The sequence below is a fragment of the Schistocerca nitens genome, chromosome 4, assembly GCF_023898315.1.
Source record: "Schistocerca nitens isolate TAMUIC-IGC-003100 chromosome 4, iqSchNite1.1, whole genome shotgun sequence".
Lineage (NCBI taxonomy): Eukaryota > Metazoa > Arthropoda > Insecta > Orthoptera > Acrididae > Schistocerca > Schistocerca nitens.
Window position 1 is genome coordinate 331,821,956 of NC_064617.1, and position 25,092 is coordinate 331,847,047.

The window sequence follows — 25,092 nt, forward strand, 5'->3', positions numbered from 1 at the left end:
TAAGGACATCACACACATCCATGCCCGAGGCAGGATTCGAATGAAGAAAGAAAAAAAGTATGAAGACAGTGGACAGACTGTTCTGATATCAGCTACTAAATATGCAGAACACATTTCCAAAAACATCCCACACATGTTCCCCATGGCAGGGGAAAAAGAACAGCAATAGGATAAACATGCAGTACAGAAGGGAAAAGATGCTGCAAAGGCTGGGGCCCCATGGTAGCCAAACATGAACCCATCAAAGAGCAGTGAGCCCCTGGGTGTGAGGCCACTTGATGTGAGACTGTCCACTAATGTGGGACAGAGTGAAGTAGAGCTGGCACAATGAAGTGGCAGCCCACAGTAAGATCTTACAGGGCCTGCTTAAGGCTTTTTGTCAAGTGAAAGCAGTTTCTAGATCTGGTTTACCTTTCATTTGTGCTACTTTGAATCATGAATCCATTGTGCCTTGCTGGACTCAGATAGTAATACACTGCTGTTTGACTACCAGTAGTACAATGGGCTCCCTCCTCTGCAAAAGGTACACAATGTCAGTTTTTTAATGAGGAAATGTTGCTTGCCTTGGAGAAAATTTGAGTTATTTAAAAAACTTCTTGTTATTTCTTATGTTTGCTTTTACTGTTAAATAAATTAATTGGAATTGTATCAATTTGTTTGTTCCAGACTCTTACCACTCACTAACCTAGCTCCCTACCATCTTATATACAATGTAGGCTTTCACAGCTGGAATTTATGTTCTTGGTAATTTTAGGTTTATGAGCATTAGGCTATGGTCTAAAGGATGTTTGTACACCCATTGTTTCATCTCTTAATGCTGGAGACACTTTCAGCTTTTCTGATTTCAAAAAACAACTTAGCAAAATCTTTATAACCCCAGAACAAATTTCCAGCATTAGGAGATGAAATGTGTCTTATATAAAGGTCTAATGCCGATCAAAATTGGAATCACAAAGAATGTAACAACAGATTAGCCAAACAAATTTTCCAGTTGTTAATTGGACCAAAAAAAGGCTCAATGAAAATCAAAAACATTTAGAAGAGCTGACCATACAGAATGAACAAATAAAAAATAAAGAAAATATCAGAATAAAAATGAAAAACTTTCATTATTTTTGAGAAATAGTAATAAAAAGCAAATATAAAGAATCTTCAGTGAAGAGCAAAGAAAACAACAAAGGGGTTGCATTTAAAAAAAGTGCAGAGATGAATGGAAAATGAATACCAGCCAAGAAAATAAACTACAAGAAACAGTTTTATACAATCTACAATTCGTAAAATTCACATCAAGGACAAGACAGAAAGGATGTACACACCCAGCAGAATAGAAATCTTGAAGGTGACAGAAACACACATAAACAAACAATATACCATGATCTTTCAGGATAACAGATCTAGGGACATCAGGAAGGTAAAGACACAGAATGGTACACAGAAGTGTAAGGAAGAGAGAACATATTATCTTAAACCTAGAATATGATATTCCTATGCCATGTAGGAAGAAAGAATACAAACTTCTTTCCAATCAACAGATAAAATCAAAGAATCATTACTAGAAATAGGCGTATGAAGACTTGAACTAATTTCTTTTGATCCAATATTAAGGAATGTTCATTGCTGACATTTGGCAATTTTCTACAATGCAAATTTCACAGATGGAGAAGTTAAAATTAAAATTCTCTGGGCTATAATGCTGTAATCTTCTGGGATCTAGGGTACAGGTGGGGGAGGGGGGGGGGGGGGGGTTCAGTAGTGAGCCACCAGGTACTCCACACCGAAGGCACAAACCTTCCTGAAAATGCCCTTCACAGATAGGCATGAAATGTTGGGTTATCTAACAGATCATAGAAGACCATGACATAATAATCTGACAAATTTTGCTAATTTTAAATATTCTTTGTCTAAATGCATTTTGTTGACAAGACAGCTAAATGCAGAGAACTTAATAAGACTCACTATAATAGCTACAAATGTATCTGGTATTAACATGTTATCAGCTATGGTCACAAAAATATATATGGGATCTAAATCTGAGTTGTATCTCATATAATCACCTGTGATCCAGGACGTGCTAAGAGAAAACCAAGCCCTCTTGGCACAGCAGGAGTTGTAGTTGTCGCTCTTGTTCTGTGTCTCCCGCCATTAAGTAATTCCTAACCAGATGAAAAAAATGGTATTCAGCAGCCTTTCATTTTATTTTATGAATAATTCAACAGACACTTAATGCTACTAAATTTTAATGTATACAACAAACAAATATATTGGAAAGCATCAGTCAAAAATCAGAAACAGCACAAATGTCTGAAGAGTGAGAAATAGCAGGAGTCTTAAACAGAGTGGGAAAGTAATATAGTTTGTTGATTTATTTATTTTATGCAGTATTAGTAGGGTACTAATAACATGCACACAGATATTAATTACGTAATACAAAGAATCAATTACAGACAAAATTCAATAAAATATAGACAGAAAGTAAAGGAGTAAAAATACAGAGTTTAATATGTACAATAAGAATTAATAAAATACAGACAGGAAGGTAAATAAAAACAAACAAACAGCAAGAGCTGTTCTGTGGAGAGCCCAGTATTTGGCAGTGCTCACTGCTGTTTTGTTAGGTGCAGCAAGGTCACTGATAGTGCAGTATCTGGCAGGTCCTTGCAGACTAGCAAAAGCATCACCACACTGGCAAATTTCATCATCATTGCTGAAGCCCCATTTCCTGTGGTTGACTTTGCATCATGACATCCCACATCTCACTCCATTCAGCACTTTCCATGACACATAAGGCAGGTGTGAGCTTGCAGCTGGTTCCTCTTTGACATTCATTTGGTATGACTCAAGCAAACAAATCTCATCCAAATTTCATTCAATGGGTTCCAGGAGATGAAGGAATTGCTGTAGTTGTCAGTGTGATATTCTTTCTTGATCTCAGTCTTGGTTGTCAGTGCCCATGTTCAAACAAAGGATTCTGTGATCAGTTTCCTGTTTCTTCTTCTCCACTTCTGAAGCTGCTTTCCTGTGGATATTTGGTAGTACTATGCATGTAATTTGGTACAGTTCACTGACAGGATTTGGTCATAGACAGCCAGTCACAATGTGTCCAGTCACTTTCAGAGCTGTTTGTATGTACAGGATGTTGCCAGACTGATGCAGGACATTCTGCTGTGGAGAAACATAGGGCCAGGGCAGATGTTCAAAGCACTTTTGGCTGAGTGCCCCAGGATTTTCTGTAAGTTTATGGATGCTGTTGTTCCTTACACATACTTTGAGTTTTATTTCTTCACAGTGAGCTTTGAAAGTGTAACAGAGTAGATGGATTCCTTCCACCTGCACAATAATTCTTTATTACTACACTCTTAACTGGGATGCAGAAAAATGAACACCTATACTTTTCCATGAGAGCTCTTATTTCCCTTATTTCATTATGATGCTTGTTTCTCCCTATGTAGCTAGGCATCAACAAAATATTTTCCCGTTTGGAGGAGAGAGTTGGTGATTGAAATTTCGTGAAAAGATCTCCTACAATGAGAAATGCCTTTGTTTTAATTATGTCCACCCCAAATCCTGTATCATATTTGTGACACTCCCTCCCTTATTTCTCAATAATACAAAACACACTGCCCTTCTTTGAACTTTCTTGCTGAATGTTAAAAATTGTGCTTAACTGCATCACTGTTAAGTTACTGCTCTTAAGCAATATTGCAGGATATCAGTGCAGTATGTGGCTATCCAATTATCTGTACCATAATTATAATAAATGAAATGCAAACTGGCCATAAACAGTAGTTCATTCAGCATCCAAATGAAATTAAAGTGTGTGAATTGCAAATCTGATATAGACTGAATTATTGACAACAGCTTAGTTTCTAAATCTCCTTTTCAGCCAGTTTCAAAGGTGGAGCAGCTACCAAGGGCAAATTTGCATAGGTAACAGGTAGGATACGAATGTAGGGGATTGGCCCATCTTTACTCCAAGGTATTAGGAGTGTCACAATGGACTAGTTGTTCTCCTCTCCAAGTTATGTTCAGTCTTCTTTTGGCTTTCCTGTTTCTTAGGTGAAATGCACAAACTTGTGTCTTAACAGCATTTGGCTTCAGATGGTTATGATCATAATATTTGGGCAGATCTTTGAGAGCCCTTGACTGCTTTATCTACACCTCCTCACAGGCTTTACTTTGGGAAGCAATTATTGTCTCTTTAGCATAAATAAATGCTTTAGCTCCAGAGCTAATTGATTGGTCATTTGTGTAGATGTTATACAGCATCAGGGACAACAAACCTCCCTGAGGGAGGCCATTTTGCTGCATCCACAACAGATTTTTATTGTTTTGTAGGGTGATAAAGTACAGGGAAGGAGCATCCATGAAGATCATGCAAGTAATATTATTCTCAATGAAAAACATGACATTTTAGATGATCAGGCGTACCTTAAATAAAGTTAGGAGAAATCCTAGTGGCAGATCCTTCCACATCCAGGGGGAAAAAGATAGTTAAAGTGAAAGATTTTAAGACCCAGTCCTAGGTAAAATGTAATCATCAGTCAACCGGTTGCACACGATTTTTTAAAAAAACACATTCACCAGGTTTCGATAGTTCTAAGACTATCTTCACCATAATTGTAAAAGTTGCCCAGAAATATACATATGAGGTGCAGATAATATGCATAAAATAGATACAGATGTGAAAATTCTCAACCAAAACCAGAAAACTGCACTCACATGAAATCACATAACAAGTTTAAAATTTCAACAGCAGAACTCTCGTAAAATAATATGTTTGTATTCCACAAGTCAAAATAAAAATCATAATCATTATTACGATTTTTATTTTGTCTCATGGAATACAAACATGTCATTTGACAAGAGCACTGTTGCTGGAACTTTAAAGTTGTTGTGTGATTTCATGTTAGTACAAAATACAGTTTTCTGGTGTTGGTTGAGAATTTTGACATATGTCTTTATTTTATGTATATTATCTATACCTTATATATTTTTCTCAGCCGGCCGCCGTGGTCTCACGGTTCTAGGCGCTCAGTCTGGAACCGCGCGACTGCTACGGTCGCAGGTTCGAATCCTGCCTCGGGCATAGACATGTGTGATGTCCTTAGGTTAGTTAGGTTTAAGTAGTTCTAAGTTCTAGGGGACTGATAACCACAGATGTTAAGTCCCATAGTGCTCAGAGCCATTTGAACCATTTTTTTTATTTTTCTCAGGAACTTTTACCATTTTGGTGAAGATAGTCTTAGAGTTATCGAAACCTGGTTAATGTGCTTTTTAAAAAAATCATTTGCAAACGGATGGCTGACTATTACATTTTATATAATTGCATGCATGGTTGTTGGCTCACAGCCACAAAATGTTTAAAATATCAACATCTAGTATCTGTAGTTTTGAAGTCATTCCTCCAGGTATTACGACAGGATCTGCCTTTTGTGCAGAAAATTTATCTTTTATTTCATCAATTAGAAGTCCCTTAAAAGCACCCAGAACTTGAATGGCTGTCTAAGCAAGCTGTGCCCCAGGTCTGCAATTCCAAACAGTAGACAACCAGTCACCTATCAGTTGCGTTGTCACCCAGCCCTTTTCTTGACAGCGAATCACAAAGCCTACAGGAAGTTTTCTTTGGGTGTGGTTTTTCTCTTCAGAATGATACAATGTGGTAGCCTTCCCCCATCAGCTGTAACAGCTAACATCACAGTTATTCTATTTTTTTCATTCCCGGATCCTCTTAATGAGGGCACTTTTTGCCACTTTCATGTCTACTGTAGTATTGTTTGATATGTCAAGAAACACTAGAGTTTTGTCAGCATTGCTACTCTGATGAAAGGAGTATGTGTGAGCCTTTTTCAACTGGATGACATAACACTAGAAGTTGATCAGCTTCTCCTTGAAACCTGCTGGTGTTCTCTGTGCTAGTGTAGTACTTCATTGGAGAGCAAGGCCATTTCTCTGCATAAACCGATGACACCACCCAATGCTCACATGAAATTCTTGTTGTGGCATGTAAAAGACTTTTCTGATTTCCAAGGCCTTTAGTTGGATCATTTCTCACGTGATAGGTGCCCCATATTTCCAGATACTTGCCACATTTCAGTCCCGTGAATGATTTTTTTTTTTCATTGAAACTATCTTCTTCCACTTTTCTTTTGAAGAAACCCAAAGTTGTACATTAGATTCGCTTAGTCTATACTTTCTTCTGGTCTCTCTGTTGGTTGTGGTGTTGGCATAATGGACAATTGTTGGTCTGAAGCTTGCATTTTAACTATGCCGAATTCCTTAGCATGGATGCTTTTCACTCTAAATGGTCATTCACATCATCATAAATAAGGGTTTCTTATCTGTATCTAATGAAAAATACTGTTAGACCTACTCAAAGTTAACGCCAGTAATACATCAGTAAAAGGTTGCACTGTTGCATAATAAAATGTCACGTTGCCAGCTTTGGCTACAGACACCAATTGTATTGTTGAAAATGAGCTTAATTATTGCACAGCAATTGTTTGTAAAAAGACAAGGCATCGGATATAAGCTGCATCTAATTTTTGAGGCTGAAATTTGGATAAAAAGTGCAGTTAGTTTTTGGATCAATACAATATATAGACAAAGCCACTAAGTATTTCACACTGAATGTGGAAGCATGGCGCTTCACAGTGGTTACTGATCACATGCTGGCTTATTTGGTTTTGAACACCCCACACAACTCATTCTCACCAAGAGAGTCCCATCACTTGGAATTTATCAGTCAGTTTACAACTGATATTTGACATTTATGTGGTGCAGATAATGTTGTAATTTGTTGTAGTTGATTATTTCTCTGGAATAAATGTGGTTTCCACAGGCATTGGCCTCATGCAACTGGCTGGGGTGCAAGACAATGCTGCAGAGTTACAGGCGTTTGCCAATACCCCAAATACAGGACTGCATCTACAGAATCTGCCAATGCTAGTATGGTGAGACCATCAGGCTCCCTGTATAGTTCTTCAGCCAACAGTGGGACTATCCACCTAAAGATACTCCCTTCTTATTACAAAAATCAAGACCTAGTTTCTTTCCATCCACAGCATCTTTCCACATGAACCCCTCCATTTTCCTTCACAAAGATCTCATTTTGTGCTCTCACATCAAGCTACATACAGACTCAGTAAGCGTTACACCTTACATGGATCTGTATCTGGTATTAGAATGCAATACCCACATGATGACAATATCGGTTAATGGCAAAACCTCCAAAGTTACTGTGGAATGAGTCAGGCTGGCCTTTCAGCTCTAAATGGGTGGCACAGTGAGTTGGGCCTACCATTGTCACCTAATGCCTAAGTCACATAACACAGCAGCTTACTCTGTCTTCAGACAAACCGACACCTACATAGACTGAAGCACTGCTGATTAGGCAATGAAGCCACTAGACCAGTCTTCACACAACATTCACTCCATTCCTCCTGTTTTACATCTAATTTGCACAAGAGCTGGTGGGATAGAAAATAGATAATAATACTATGAATTGCCAATCCAGAAAAACATCAGCAATAAAAGATATACAACAGGTATAGTTTCTGGTTCTCTTCATAATGGCATGACACAACTACTACAACTCCCATAAGGTAAGATACACATATAACACCTCAGTTTTATTCTATGGATGAGGTTTTAGGGAAGTGGTAATCATTGCTATAGTTAGTGTAATAGATATAACAAAATAGTTCATTCATCATGGCCTCAAAGTGAATTTCAGTAAATCTAAATTATTTACATTCACTTGTGACTATCGCCAAGACAGTTTACCCTTATCTTAATAATGGTACATAATTGTGGGGATTTTCAACAGACAATATCTAAATAGAATGTTGCAAGTACAGAAGATGGTGACAAGTTTTATGCATGGAATGGGCATGAAGTTTATGTGCAGCATAAGTACTTAACAATATATTCTTAATGCCTATGTACCTAAACTGTTTACTTTTTGTGCATCAAGAAAAGGACCTATAATGTGCAGCAGTGATATAAACAATTACAATCCCTAATGTAACTACTCGCAAAAAGGAAAGCAATTAAAAATTATAGACTGAAGCTTTTATATCAATGGTCTGATATGGGATAACAAATGTCAGACTCTTATAGAATATCTAAGGAGAATATTTTCAAGACAAAACTGAAGTATTTTCAATAGCTAAATGTTTGTGTTTGTCCCAACAATTTTAAGTGAGATGTCTAGCAGCTCACTGATGTTTATGTTGCATTTCACTTAAGTTGCAAACCAGGAGTGTGCAAGGACTAACATCTGATTGGTACTCTTTACAAGGTTTAGGTCTCACATTACCCTTTTAATTGAACATTGACTAAAACACTGAAAATCAGTCAATAATTAAGGAAGTATGATGTTTGCAAATACCATCTTTTTGGAGATCCCACATACAAAAGTGTAAATGAGATGTGGTCAAGTTCAGCCAGACAGCTTATCAAGTATTAAATAAGTGTCTTCCTTCCAGCATACTTCACAGTGGAGGAAGCCCTTCTGGTTGAGCAAAAAATACTAAAAAGCTTTTAAAAACTTTGTCTGTTTCCCTATAATTAAGTCAGGCACACTCAGTAGGAATAAAAAACAACATAGAGTGATATTATTACAGAATATTTTTCAAAACCAAACTAATTTCACCTATGTATTAAGGCTACCAGTGGAGCAACAAAAACTACATACTGTCAGTGGATCACAGCATAGGAACCAAATATAACACAAACCTAATATAACTAAATGCTGAACTTATTTTCCAGTTTCCAGTCATGAATCACCCTGGTAATTTTATTCCTCAGTAGAAATGAGTACACAGATATCAGCACCACTTGCTTTACAAAATAACAGAAATCTGTATAAATCAACAACACACTTTGAAACATGCCATGTGTCTTATTAAATTAATGTGACTCAGACAGGTAACTATTTTACTGTGTTCTATATCAAGTAAGAACACAATTACCCAATCTGAACTAGATAAAATTTGAAATAGAATCAGGGGTTATATGCATATGAAGAAATATGATTCAAACTCGTTTCAACATGCACTCATGCAAGTGAAATTTGGGACAAATCATGTGCGCAGTTCAAGCGTAGTAGTATATAATGACTGAATATGTTAACAGAGTCATTTTTTCGTGTTCAACGTGACGACAAAGAGGATATTAGCACTCACGCTGCGAAATTGCAGAAACTTTTTGAGGGCTTGAATGATGAACTGCAGAAGCATGAAGAAAATGTTTTGTCTGAAAGAATCTTACATGGCCAAATTTTATCCACGCTAGGCAAAGTTGTCATACAACTTTAAAGACTTGTGGAACACAATTCCGTCTGAAAATCAAAGTGTGAATCTTCTGATAGAAAAATTGTGTACCATTGAATTCTGTGATGAAAGTATGGTTGAATCGGCTGCGTTTGTTGTACACAGTAGTCCTAAGAAGAAAATTCAGTGAAATAAATGTGATGATAGTGAAAAATTTGAAAAAGAATGTGGAACATACAAAACGAAAATTTCCATGGATAAATATGGGCAGGTAGGGCATTGGGCAGCAGAGTGCTCAGTGAAAAAGTCAGATTAAAACATTCGCATCAATCAGTCTGAAAAGAATTTTGCATTTTTGGCACATGGGTGGTGTCCCCCCCACTTCGGTCAATAATGGTTTTGAAGTCGACAGTTGGTGTTGTGATAGTGGTGCCACAAATCACCTCACTGCAAATAAACAGGGAAAAGAGGTGTAAGCATGTTGGCTCATGGACAGAGAACTGTGAAAATTCAGATTCAGTTGAATAATTCCACAAAGAATGCTGAACTGAGAGAAGTGCTTTATGTTCCTGAAGCAAGTGCTCACTTGTTCTCTGTAAAAGCAGCTGCACGAAAAGGTTTCTGCACAAGACTTGATGACAAAAGTGTCCACATTGAAGACAAAGTGACTGGTGAAACAATGATGACTGGTCATGTCAATCATGGTCTCTATGTTCTTGACATACATGTACCCAAACAATTCCAACCAGTTGAAGTGAACTTGGTGACATCGTCACATATGCTGCAAATTTATCATGAGAGATTTGGCCACCAACACAAACAACATGTGAAAAGTGTTTTGCAGCAGATGAACAGCAATGTGGAAGGGTGCAAAGAAGAATTTTGTGATGGATGTGCAGTGGGTAAAATGCATAGATTGCCATTCAGGACTCAAATGAATCGACCAATGGTTACTGGGGAACAAATCCATGCTGATGTAAATGGACCTAAGACTATAGAATCTCTTGGAAAAGCTCGTTACTGTGTATGTTTTAAAGAAGACTTTAGTAAATTTCAAAAAATTTTCTTCCTGAGGCAGAAGAATGAAGTCAGCACTATCTTGGAACAGTTCTTGAATGAAGTTAAGATGGATGGTCATATTGTTAAACTGTACAGGTGTGATGGAGGAAAATAATTTGACAACAAGAAGGTCTCGGAATTGCTGGCAAACAGAGGCATTGAACACTGCATCACCCCCACCTTACACACCACAGCAAAATGGTGTTGCCAAAAGAGAAAGCTGAACTATGGAATGGGCATGTTCGATGTTGAATCCTAATAAACTGCCAAAAGAATTATGGGCAGAAGCTTGCAGTACTGCTACATACCTTTTGAATCACACTGGGAAGTCTTCTATTGAAAACAAACCTCCATATGAACTGTGGTATGGATGACCAGTTGGCAACCTGAATCACCTGAGAATCTTTGGAACGGAGTGTTATGTGCATGTAAACAAGAATTTTCGCACGAAGTTTGATGACAAGGCCGTAACATGGACATCTGTTTGGATATGTGAATGACAGAGATGGCTTCAGGGTCTGGATACCATCTCAGGGGAAGGTTGTGCTAAGTCATGATGTGAAATTTAAGGCTAAAGTTGTATGCAATCTGCAGACCAACATTACTGAACTTGAAGTTGCTCAGGATGAAACCATTAGACAAAGTGAACCTAATGAGACTTCTGATGAGGAAAAGGAATCAGAAAATGTCAGTCATAACAAAAGGTCAGAAGGATTAAGTGAGGAGGAAGAAGATTTAGACACAACATCAAGTTCAAGAGGAAGTAAAGGTTTAAGCGAGAAATGAAGAAACAAACGTGAGAAGAAAAAACCAGAATGGATGAGCAGTGGAGATTATGTGTACATGGCTGGAACTCCTATAAACAGGGACAAGGTTCCAAGCTCTTATACTGAAGCTTTGCAGTCTAGCAATAAAATTCAGTGGCTGGAGGCTACTCATGAAGAATTGAAGTCCCTCGAAGAGAATAATACTTGAGTATTAGTTGAGCACCCAAGTGATGCACAGGTTTTGCAGAATCGTTGGGTCTTGCGTAAGAAAACTGCATAAAATGGGAATGTACATTTCAAGGGTTGACTTGTGGCCAAAGGACATGTACAAAGGTAGGGAATTGACTACGAAGAAACATTCAGCCCTGTTGCGTGCTATGATACGATTCGAACCCTGATGGCAGTACCTGCTGCACAGAAAATGAAACTCGACCAGTTTGACATCAAAACAGCTTTTCTCAATGGTGTCCTAGAAGAATATGTATACATGGAACAGCTGAAGATTTTGAAGATGATACTGGACATGTATGTTTACTGAAGAAAAGTCTGTGTGGTCTCAAGCAGGCACCACTTTGTTGGAACAAGCGTTTCATGAACAAAGCTGGATTTGAAAACAGTAGGGCTGATCCGTGTCTCTTCTACCAGCGGAGCAACAAAAATTGCTTATATGTTGGTGTTCGAGTGTGTAATGAAACTGTTAGCTAGTCAGGAATAATCTTAACACAAAGGTTTTTTGTTACTTACATATATTTGCTCCCTTCCTTTGCCAAGCCTGTATGCTGTTACCTAAATATAACAGTACCTTCATAATTATGATGAATGGATGAAAAGTGTGTAGTTATCAGAGCTGGAAAGGGCAATATGCAGCTGTTTGTAAGAAAGTAGCATGGTTCTGTTTAATGATCAGACATTGTTGATAATAATGTTATGAAAATTTTGAATAATTTGAACTGTCAGAAGATCAAAGAAAGACTTAAATAATTTTATGAAAATTTATACTGGAAGTTTAATGAGCTGCTTCTTTGCGAAGAACATTAATATCTTTTGTCACTAGAGTACAGTTCAATCCATTTCACCTTCCTTATGGTTACCTTTTGCAGTACATTTTATGTACACGGAGAGATCTCCCACATACATTAGCAGTAATTCTTTCCATATTCCATCTGTGAAGAATGCAATGAAAAACAATGCACCACATGTCTCTCAGTAATTTCGGTAATGCACCAGTAAGTGTAAACATTTTGTGCACAGCCTAAAGTAACACCTGTCAGGTGGATAGGGTAATATTTTCAAATTGTTCACTACTGATGTTGTCGGTTATTGAGATACCTTCTCACCAGACAATTGAAACCAATGTTGAACAATCATGATATATTTTAAGTCAGTATAATGAACTGCTGTAATACATCACACACACCAACCTGATGCCATTCAATTATACTAAGTCACTTTGAACAAAAATCTATGGAAAAACAAGTGAAAAAGAGAGAACACACACACAATCAAGCACAGTGATTATGAGTAACACATTCTGATTCACAAGAATAAATAAGAGAAGGTGCAGAATATCTATGTAGGACACACAAGAGAAAGTTTTTTCATACAGTTTTGAGAAGTATCAATGAGAATTAGCTTCTCATAGAATCAGACTGAAGCATGATAAGTACGGAAATAAGGAGGGAAGATTAGTCTAAACATCCTAGTCTCACCCCTAAGGCACAATTTTGCATTCTGCCAAACTGGCAATTTACTATTCAAATAGCTCTACATTTCTCCAAGCTAATGCCACAATTTTCCAGCATGACCCAACATTCCATTTCCAAAAGCCACCATCACATTTACCATTTACTGCAAGTGCAATGCTGCAGTTCGCTGTGTGAGTGAAAAACAATGATGATTTAAAAACAACTTTATAGAAATATTATGCATGTTGCTCTAAAACACCTGATTTTCTTACTTTACTCAACTCTATTAATACATTATAAGAGACTCATAATGCCAACAGGACATTCCAACATCCTACTCCCTTGAGATGCTTTATATTGATAAGTACTCCTCATGGTTAACAGTACATCAATATTTATAGTTAACGATACTATCTCAAAAAGAACATCTATAATACTGTATTGCATTTATCAGAAGAAATTATAACTGTAATAAACATTTTTGAACTTACAGCTAAGCGAGCCTGGTCCGCTGGACTTGCCGGGGTTGAGCCTGATAGCAACCCAGCAATGATCTGTTCATCTGTCAACAGTCTTCTAGATTTTGTGGATGTTCTCTGAAAAAGTGACATTTATGTATCTTTCAAACAGCAAAATGTGTCATCTTAAAAAAACTGCAAGAAATAAGTAAATTACTTAAATAATCTTTAGAAACTGAAGGAGAAGGAAATGAACAAAGAAAGTAACTAAGCCTGCAAGAAGCCAGGAAAAACATATGATGTGTTATCACTAAGCATGTAAATGACACTATACTTAAATCATACAAATGTAAATACACACATCAAAAAAAGGTTAGCATCACCCCAGTTCCCAGAACTCCTGAAGATTGACTGTGGATATTGTATCACAGACACAGTCCCTCTGAGTGTTCAGAGATGTCACTAAACCCACCCAAAGATATAAACAACCACACATGAACAGCACCTATTAGACAGAGCAGGTCTGACAGCCAATCAGTTCCTGTCATTCCACCAGGAAGGAGGTACACAGCTCATGTTGTCTGTAATTCAACCATGCCTAGATGGCCAATACCGTGGTTTGATCACATCTGCATTGTTACTTTGTGCCAGGAAGGGCTCTCAACAAGGGGACTGTCCAGGTGTCTCTGAGTGAACCAAAGTGCTCTTGTTCAGACATGGAGGAGATACAGAGAGACAAGAACTGTCAATGACATGCCTCGCTCAGGCTGCCCAAGGGCTACTACTGCAGTGGATGACCGCTACCTATGGAATATGGTAGGGAGGAACCCTGACACCAATGCCACCATGTTGAATAATGCTTTTCGTGCAGCCACAGGAGTCTGTTACAACTCAAACAGTGTGCAACAGGCTACATGATGTGCAACTTGACTCCCAACATCCATGGCGAGGTCCATCTTTCCAACCACGACACAATGCAGCATGGTACACATGGGCCTAACAACATGTCGAATGTACCACTCAGGATTAGCATCACGTTCTCTTCACCAATGAGTGTTGCTTATGCCTTAAACCAGACAATCGTCATAGACGTGTTTGGTGGCAACCTGGTCAGGCTGAATGCCTTAAACACATTGTCCAGTGAGGCAGAAAGGTGGAGGTTCCCTGCTGTTTTGGGGTGGCATTATGTGGGGCTGATGTACACTGGTGGTGGGCATGGAAGGCACCGTATCAGCTGTACGAATCATGAATGCCATCCTCCGACTGATAGTGCAACCATATCGGCAGCATACTGGCGAGCATTCATCCTCATGGACGATAATTCGCACCCCCATTATACACATTTTGTGAATGACTTTCTTCAGGATAATGACATCACTCGACTAGAGTGGCCAGCATGTTCTCCAGACATGAACCCTATCAATCATGCCTGGGAAAGGGTTGTATATGGACGATGTGACCCACAAACCATTACGAAGGATCTACGCCAAATTGCGGTTGAAGAGTGGGACAAACTGGACCAACAGTGCCCTGATGAACTTATGGATAATATTCCACAATGAATACAGGCATGTGTCAATGCAAGAGGACATGCTACTGGGTATTAGAGGTACCAATGTGTGCAGCAGTCTGGACCACCACCATTGAAGGTCTCACTGTAGGGGGTGGTACAACATGCAATGTGTGGTTTTCATTACCAATAAAAAGGGCAGCAATGATGTTTATGTTGATCTCTATTCCAGTTTTCTGTACAGATTCCGAAAGACTCAGAACCAAGGTGATGCAAAACTTTTTTTGATGTGTGTGCAAGTCATTTTATGGAAAAAATTATTCCATGTATTCTTTCTTTTAAAACAATCAAGTTCATTAACCAGACATTTCAAAATGAGAAGTACATACATTTTACATCAAGAACAGAATATAAAAGAACTACATCTCATCACTGTTTAGTAAACTGTAATTCAACTATTTATAGGGAAATTTCAAGAAGCATAATTTGTAAATTTCATTTTTTACATATTTTGTATATCACAAAGAAAATTCTGAATGTTTCATGTACAGATAGGTATAGTAGTACTTCCTCGTAAGGTAGCTTATCCTTGTTAACACGTTAGGTTTTGTGTGTGGTCCAGTGACAGAATTGAAAATACAGTAGACCAGTAGACAAACTGAATGTGAGTTGCTTGTGGAACCTGCAGAAATTAGTGTCCAGTTCTATCCAACAACAGCAGTTACCAATATCAGCAGTGAGGAAATTGAGTGGAACCAATTGCAATCAGGATATACAAACTGTTACTCAGTACTAACAGCAACTTAATTGTAGTGACCGGAAAAATTTGCATTTTGTGTTAAATGCAAAATAGATGCAAATTCTACCTCAAAATGCAAAAACGTGAAATTACTTAAAATAGTATTTCATAGAAAATTGTATCCAGATGAACTATTTTATCAGAGATAGTTTGAAATTGCTTCATTTTCTGCATTTAAATATCAAAAATATAACCAATTTTCAGTTGCTGGTACTGGCAAAGCCCAATTTGGAAAGATGATGTGCATAAAAACCTGTTTCGTAAAATAAAAAGCACATGAATGCAATGATGTATCAGTGCTCTCAATGAATCTAGTGCAATGAGAGTTGTGCACAGGTGAATGGTCTATTTAAGATGCACGTAGCATAGTGCAACACAGTACTCAGCAATGGGACGTAGCATTTTATAAGAAACAAACACTTACATTTGTTCATTAGCTAAAGCTCGAAAATTTGTATATTGCAGACACTTTTAATATGGCATATTAGATGGCAGTTATTTTGAACTGTGGTTGCATAGAGTACTGGTAGAACTACACTTTTAGAAATGGAAAACAATTTGTCATGCTTTACATAGATAGGAGTCATAAGACACATTATTTAAAATCAATATAGTAAATGGGACACCCCCAAGATGTAAGGGTTAAATACCTGTGTGGTTGCCACCGTTCTTGTAGATCCTTTTGATTGTCCGCTTAACAGTGCAGCAAGGATCTCCTCATCAGAAAGCTTTGTACGGGTGGAATTTACCTGCAATTTTTATGAACATGTCATTAGGAATTTCCTGCTAAATTCTCCTATGGATACATGTCCATATGTGTACAAACATACTGTGTTCTGTAAATATCAGTGTAAATGAGCATGCTCAGTGATACTGAATGAGGTATTCATTTATTCATATAATATTCCAAAGAGTTCATCATGATGGAGGTGTTACATACTCCAGAGATCATTTGGATATCACATAACTGCAGTTCTTAAAATATGTTAGAGTAATTAATTTTTGTAGACGTGCATGCTACACATTTGCAGAAAAAATTACTTAATTATCTGACAGCTAGTAAGAATGTAATTGTTTTACAGTACAAAGATGCCCACTTTAGATAGAAATGGGAAGATATAAAAGGAAATTAGAGAAAGGATTGAGCCAGAAGATTTTCTGTTTAAATCATAAGGAATTAGCTCAACAATAGAGAGATATCAAAATAGACAAAGCTAGCTACATACAGATATAATGACATTGATCCATGGCTATAAATCTTGGATAGTAAGTACGGGAACAAAAAGTTGTATCCAAGCAGCAGAAATGAGCTTCTTTCAAAAAATAGAAAAATAGGCTAAGAAAGGCATGAATCAGAGCACATCCATTTAGAAAAATTTAAATGAAATCCTCTGCTCCAAGATCAACAGCTGAAGTCACTTGGAAATTTCTAGCAAATGTTGAAAGGTTGCCTACCAAGATCAATGAAGCGTGTAGGGGAAGAAGGCAAGAATGGATGAGGACAGCCAGGGACAAAAATGGAGCAAAGTATGCACTCCAGGACAGGAGACTGTCAGTGAGAAAGGCAATATCCACGAATAGGCAAAGATTTACATTTCTCATACCCTAGGCATCAAGAAGTAAATAAGAATTGGATTAAGAAAGAAAGTATGTTCTTTTTGTGTACATGGAGTTGCCAAGATAACTATAATTATAAACATGCTTTTAAGGTTGGCAGACAGTAAATCCATCAGTCATTTTAAATCACTGAGCAAATGTTCGAAAATGTTGTTGGACCATAATTCACTCCTACTTGTATCACAGTTATTTTCAAGGGAATGGATTAAAATGTCATAACTATGAATTCTGTTATTTCTTTTGAAATGTGAAGTATTATTCACAATAGCTGTAATTAGAGAATGTATGTACTCCAAAGCTGCAGTTAAAATGCCTGAGTCTTTAAATAGGTGACAACAAGATTACTGTGGATGAGTGCTGAATATTATTACTGTGTCATACTTTTATTCAATGAAAATTTCCTTTCTATTTGGCTGAGAATACAGTTCCATATGACATTAGTAAATGAAAATACATTATGTATGTTAATTTATTGCTTTTTATGACTGCACAGGACTGCATCAATACCTAATTCATAAAATATATGTATGTTTGTATGTGGTTGTATGTTCCACCAAAGTTCTGGAATGCTTGGAACAATTTCACCTCCGCTTAGTACCAGGAGATTACCATGAGGGTAATACAGCTGACGTAACCCTATTTGTAAGGGTGGAACAACAAAGAGAAAAATCAAAGGTTCAGAGCAATACTATTGTAGCTAGCATTTCTTAAACTTTACAGTATGACAAATTGAAAGTTCCAGTATTTTCCATAAATCATCCTGAAAATGTACACCTGCGGATGTTGCTTAGAATGTACTAGTGTTCCAACGTTATTATGTACTTTAGAGCAAAAAACGTTCCAGAAGTTATTTGAGAGAGGGCATTATTAATGAAAGCATTGATGTCTGACATTAATGTCACTTACAATGATATTTCACTGAAATTGTACTACATCAGCATGTGCCTACAAGTGTGAATAACTTTATTTCATACATTCTGTTGGCAGTAACAATGCCTCTACAACATTTCTTAATTCCAGAACGTTTTGGCACATGAATATGATAATACGTAAACGCAACACAACATAAAAACAGTTCCCAGGAAAAAAATAAAGACTGTATGTTATATTTAATGATGATATTAGTTTCATTTATCTTTCTTTTTAATGTCATGAGCTTCCCCATGCCTCAGATTGGGATAGAATTCGTAGTAAACTGTTGGAACAATGTTGTTCTGGCAGAGGGGATCAGATCAGAAAATTTTTCCTCTGAAATTGGCATTGAGAATGAATATACACATGACAAGTCTTCCACAACTTGTTCTACATTTGGGCTGCGACCTCCAAACTTGTGCATTAAATCAATGGTATTGTAATCTGGGTCATATTCATATTTAAATGACATCATTCATGGTTCTTCTTGCCTCACCATTATTACTCTTATATCAGACCCTCTGATCCTTTCACCATTTTCAACTTGAGTTCCATTTTGGACCTTCAATAAAGCCTCTTTGGAATAAATAAATAAATAAATAACCCTTCTGTGACATCTCACGTATAACATACCTTTTCCCATGTTACTTGGCTGTGGTTGCTAGAGTCTACCACTGCTGTGGTACATAAATATTCATGCCCTTTTTTGCTCTCTTGATAACACTGTGCATGCTGTCTCCTTCATTTTGGGTGCACCCCTTCTCAAGAAATATGTAGGTGGTTGGAGCAATTTGTAGAGTACTCACACTGTACAGATTCATGAAAAAAAGTCTGTTTCAGTTCTGACCAATTGTCAGAAAAGAAAGAAACATTATGGCAGCCATTCTCACTTTGCTGCTTTAGGAATTTGTAGATCCAGCAAGCTATGTATATGCTTCCTCTATGTCCAGTTCCCTTATGCCACATGAGGAACATTCTCTTTCATATTCTTGTGTTGTAGATAATCATATTGTAGGTGCTCAGCTATTTGTGTAATAGAGCAACAATACTTCACATTGTGAAGCGATGAGTACCTGCTATAAATCAAAACAAGCACAAAGAAATGTACTGTCTGTTTGTGCCTTCAATTTGTCAGAATCTTTTCCTGCTCGAGGCATGTCTTTGTTTTTCAAAATTCATTGTATTTTCTTCCTCTAAAGCAGTTTTATTTTCTGGTTCAGCATTCTTGTAGACCTCATACTCATCACATGCATCCTTTTTAGGCTTGAAAAACCCAAGATTGTATTCTTATTGAAAAAACTATACATCCAAGCTGATCCATGCTTCTTCCTCTCCTCTTGGTAGTTCTGAATGTACGTTCTATACATCTTTAGAATGCTGAGAATGCTATCTAGGATTGCCATAGATCATCCTTTCTAATGTAGTGTGATACTTCTTTAACAAATGAATATATAAGATTTCTTGTCCCTTCCATAATATCATCTGATTTTCGTTATGTTTGGTCTAACTCACCACACCTTCTGGACTAGTTTTCCCAAAAAATTGTTTTTATCCACTGATCAGTAATACCAAAGGCATGCAGAAACATAGTTTTGCATACATTTGGCACTTGATATTCACGAACTTGAATTAATGTATACTTTTCCCCTCCTGATAAGCTTCTTTTCTAATATTTCTCCTCCACTTCCACTCCTCAATCATTTGTTTGTTCAGTGAAACAAAATCATAAAATCAGTTACAATAAAAGGTAGCTCAGGCTGCCACAGATGTGAGTGTGAAGAGGATCATAACAGCAGTTGCAATGCTATTATACTGATAATATATGGAATTTGCAGTTACAATGTTCAAGCATCTTCTTTGTATGCTGGAATAGTAAGCAGAGCAGTTATGATTTTATTTTACAGACAGAACTTTAATTTGGACAATGCAGTGGCATTGTAACTTCATTTTTTACCAAAGTGTGCTACAACAGAACTGCTCTGAACTGTCAGTATGTAACCTTAACTTTACAATGCTTGGAGAAATTTCAACTTGGTATACACATCATTTACAAGCTGGAAAAATCTATTGTCAGAGTAAAAAAATCACTAGTGTTGGGGTAGGGATGTGCGGAAAGTTACATACTAAAATAACTGAAAACAAACTGACTAATATTAAACCCGTAGTTTTGGGGGCTGAGGGACTCATTGGCGACAGTCCTGATGCCATATTATATCGGGGTGGAGATAAGAAGGGGTGACTTACAGAGCACAAATCTGGAACTCTGAGAGCAATTGCAGCCAAATTTGTTACACATGTTGTTGTTGCAGAATGAATGGTTTGGTGAAGCTCTCCATGTTAGTCTACACTGTACAAGACACTTCATCTCTGCATAGCTGCTGCTACCTAGATCCACTTGAACTTGCTCTCTGTAGCCAAGCCTTGGTCCTCTCTCTACAATTTTTACTCCCCGCACTCCCCTCCATTACCAAACTGACAATTTCTTGATGCTTCAGAATATGTCGTATCAATCAGTCCCTTCTTTCAGTCAAATTGTGCTGTAAATTTATTTTCTCCTCCCATTCATTTCAGTACCTCCTTCTTCAGAAAATAATCCCAAACTCTTAAGTTTATATTTTATCTCAACCCACCACTGTTCATATATTGGATTCAGTACAACTACCAGGCATGCAGTGACTAAATTGTTTATGTACCCGCAACAAAGTGGTGGGCCACGTCAGGTCGCAAGAAGAGTGATGGATAGCTGATGTCAATATTCTGAGAAGCTGATCAGAAATGATGGGCAGTTTAAAATAAGTGAGGTGTTGTACAAAATACAATGGCATGATGCGAGGAGAGTTAATATATTTCTCTTTTTGAAATATTTTACTTGTTATTGCTATTCTCGCATTTTATATCATCCAAACCTTGGCCATTTTCAGTTATTTTGCTCCACAAATAGCAAAACACATCTACTATTTTAGTCTCATTCCCTCAGCATCTTTGAAGAGTGTGGTAAGGCATTAGGAAGTTACTTTGATAAACAATATATGTTGTCAATCTTTAATGCCAGTTAGTCATTACTGTCTGCTATAGAGGCAGTACATAGCTGCTTCTATACCTTAATGTCATTTTCATATAATTTATGCATCTCAGAGGTTTCACCTTTCTGTAAGGCTCATTGTTGTATCACTTATCATTTTCATATGAATGCATATTTGTCATCTTACAGTATAGGCCTACGTATCCACCAATATTATAATGTTATATAAACAGCAGACTTTAAAATTAGTAATCTTATGTGATGTGTAACACATAGCATGGAGTGCATTCATTAGTAAATATTAAAATTTAAAAGTAGCATCTAAAGATAAAACAGTGACAGCTCTTTTTATTGGCACATTATCATCATGAACTTTCTTCAAAACAGTGTAGCACTATCAATATTTTTGCTCATGATAACAGAGCCTTTCCATGTATCTAAAAGTCATCTTTCATAATAGAAAGTAAAGAACAAATTGTGTGTGTGTGTGTGTGTGTGTGTGTGTGTGTGTGTGTGTGTGTGTGTGTGTGTGTGTATGTGTATGTGTGTGTGTGTGTGTGTGTGTGAAAAAGAGAGAGGCTTTAATAATGATTTTAATTATTTTCTCTGTATACCCGTTCTGTTGCCTTCTGTGTTGTTTTGGGTTGACCACCCAATAAGGATAGAAGCAGTTCTTCTTCACTTAGTTTTCCAGGTACTGGCAGTCCCTGAAATGCATTTGTAGTTACTTCATCATGCAAACAATCAAAAGCAGCCAAGCAATTGTTCTAGAACTAAGACTTAGGCTACATATTTGAATTAACTGAAACAAGGTTAAATTTGTAAACTCCTCCTCACATTACACCAATTACTCTGCCATCTTTGAAATTTTAAACACTATTTACAAAGAGCATATTTATAGTGCAACATCTGCATACGAATCAATAAACTGCAGGAGTTGTCACAGGTGAGTCTTCCCTCGTTAGCACTGGAATTGCTAGTGGCAGAGATCATAGTTGTTTTGTCAAAGGTTTCATTAAATGTTTGAATAACTTAAATGATAAATGAGAAACACAAACAATAAGTAACAAAAATGGCCAGTAAGATGAACAAAGTCATTTGAGGGCTGAAGGAAGAAAATTATGACATTTAAAGAAAGATGATTAAAACTGGAGGAAAAGTTATAAGAAACTTGCAAACTTCTTTACAGAAAGTGTGTGAAAGAAACCATTACTAAAAATTAGAAGACTGCCATAATTACTTTACTTCACAAGAGAAGAGGCGGAATATTTAAAGACCTACATCTATCAGCCTCCACTGCATACTTTACAACATACTCACTAAAATCATTACCAGCGACACAGAAAAAGCACTGGATTTTAATGAAGCAAAAGAACATGTAGGCTGCTGAACTGGAAACAGTACTTTGAAACATTTGCAAGTCGTGAAAATAAATTATAGAATGACCTATGAACATTAATTACCACACTGTCTGGAGTTCATAGATTTTGAGACAGCTTCAGTTCAGTTTCAGATCAAACTATGTTAGTATATGGGTGGACATACAGTGTATTTTACAATCCCTATTATAGGCTTGTAGGGGTTGTCGACGGAACTTAGTAGATAAAGTTTTGATCAGAACACCATGTCCATAATGCACTGTTTGAGTGTAAAATAAGTTTGTCAATTAGATCACTTTCAAATCTCCCACATCATCATACGCACACAGTTGAGACAATGGGCTCTGATCTATGTGCTGTACAAGAGCCCATGGCATGAACATGTTTCATGAACTGTTCATATGGTTTTCTTCTGTGTGACAATGGATGACCTCTTCAGGCAAACTCCCTGGATTTAAACCTCGACTGAGAATCTGTGGGACTATTTGATTGGGCTGTTTGTACCATGGCTCCTCATCCATAAAACCTCACACAGCTGGAATGACACTGTAGTCAGCATGGGTCCACATACCTTACAGGACCTCACTGACTATTTTCCTGTATGTCTCGGAGAGATCTGCACAGCAAAAGGTGGTTATTCAGGCTCCTGACTGGTGATCGTATAATCGTGGCTGGACAGTGTATTATACCTATTTCTTTCTTTCTCTAAGAAAAAGGTATCAGAACATATTCACATAGCTCTGTCCCATTGCCAGTGACCTTTGTCTATAACAGAAACCTTGAGTATATTGTGAATTCAAACATAATTATCTGCCTTAAACAAAATAACTTTCTCCACAGCATTTCCAAAATCTTCTATGGCATGAAATCCAACAGATTCACTTCACATTTCCTGGAAAACTATAGTGTATCTATTAAAGATATTTATTTGAACAAATGGAATTTTTTTTAGAATAAACAAAGAAGGGAAAAATAATCATTAAGTACTAGCTGACACAACGGAGAAAATCTGAAACAGCAAACAACTGAAGGCAGAAATCTAATATCACCTTATAAAATTCCAACATCTAGTGTCTTAGGTGGAAAAATATCAGCTATCTTCATGCTGCTGCCAGAGGTACAGAGAAAATAAAACTGGACTGATAGAAGTCAATGCAAAGTCATAAAAGCAGTAACTCTTTCTCTACATGCACTTTACAGTGATTTGTAGAGATTATAATTGTGAAGGTGTAATAGTAAATTACTGACAAAATTTTTACTTGGCTAGGAACCAGTATACAGATTAATACAGATATGGATTCAAGAATTAACGTAGCATACCTGTGATTTTGGTCTTGTTGATGGTGTAGATAGGGAGTGTCCCTCAGGAACTTGTTCCTTTTGCTGCTGGCCACCCTTGGGTTCAAAAATAGAGGGAGGGAAGTATTATCAAACTGCTTGTTATAATACCCATTGTACAACAAAAAATTCATAGTACACTGATCTGTCACCTTACCTTTGAAGAGGTTTTTAAGTCTGCTGAGGCTTGCTGACGGAGCAGTGAAGCTAGTAATTGCTCTTCTGGGCTCAATCTGGACCGAGATCGTGTACTCTGCAGACATTTTCAGTTCTTTACAGCTACTTTGTCATGAATTACAAATAACATGAAAATACACATAAAAACCAAATGATTGCTTTATTGTTACCTATTATGCATTTAAAAAAATAACCATATGTGACTGAGTCTAAGCTTCTTAAAAGTAGCTCATCCCACAGGAAATAAGATGCTAAAAGTATTACACAAGTTTTGATAACTGGGCAGCAAAATAACCGATGAAGCCAAAACCAAAGGTGGTTAAAAGTACAGATTGGAAACAGCAAGAAAATCTTATAGGAAAATAAAAGTTGTTATCATCAAATACAAATTAAAGTGTTACAAAATACTTTCTGAAAATAATTGTCTATAATGTTACATTATATGGAAATTAAAGGTGGATGATAAACTGAATAGACATGTTGAGAATACAAGTTTTTGCAATGTGGTATTACAGAAGAACGCTGAGGAATAAATCAGTAGACTGAGTATCTAATGAAGAGGTAGTGAACCAATTCAAATTTGTATGACACAACTTGACAAAAAAAGGCAAGTTGACAGCATATATACAAAGGCTCTAAGGAACACTTAATTGGGAAGGTCAAGGTTTGTATATAGTAAGCAGGTTCAGATAGGTGTCAGTTTCAGTAGTTAAGCAGTTCTACGAGACTTGCCTACGATAGACTAATGTGGAAAGCTGCACACCACCCATATGAATACTGAAAAATATTATCATAACAGTCGCTTGCATCATCATATATTTCTTATTTATCTACAATCAAACTGATCATGATGCAAATTTTAATTTAGTAATCAGAACTTTTATGTCTTGTATTTTATGTTGTCACTTTCATAGTTAGAATATTCTTGCAATGTTGTTCTTGACTAGCCTTGATAAACTTTTTGTATCATGTACAAAACAACCCCTTTGACAATTCTGACAATCTCTTTGACAATTTCAACACTAGCTACCATGATGACTCTTTCATCTGTACTGCCAACTACAAACATTTAACTTTCAAGGCTCAACAGTGTTCAT

The 25,092-nt window shown here is 36.9% G+C and overlaps 1 protein-coding gene across 1 annotated transcript in view; it reads right to left on the minus strand.

Moving 5' to 3' along the window:
- LOC126252285 (mucin-5AC-like) overlaps nt 1–25,092 on the minus strand; it is a 519,485-nt gene that overhangs the window by 39,506 nt on the left and 454,887 nt on the right. The window contains exons 28-33 of the mRNA XM_049953159.1: nt 23,976–24,071; nt 23,801–23,875; nt 21,716–21,808; nt 16,201–16,299; nt 13,275–13,379; nt 2,055–2,153 (exon numbers count right to left, since the gene is read on the minus strand). Of these exons, the coding sequence (XP_049809116.1) occupies nt 2,055–2,153; nt 13,275–13,379; nt 16,201–16,299; nt 21,716–21,808; nt 23,801–23,875; nt 23,976–24,071 (567 nt within the window). The remainder of the gene's footprint in view (nt 1–2,054; nt 2,154–13,274; nt 13,380–16,200; nt 16,300–21,715; nt 21,809–23,800; nt 23,876–23,975; nt 24,072–25,092) is intronic.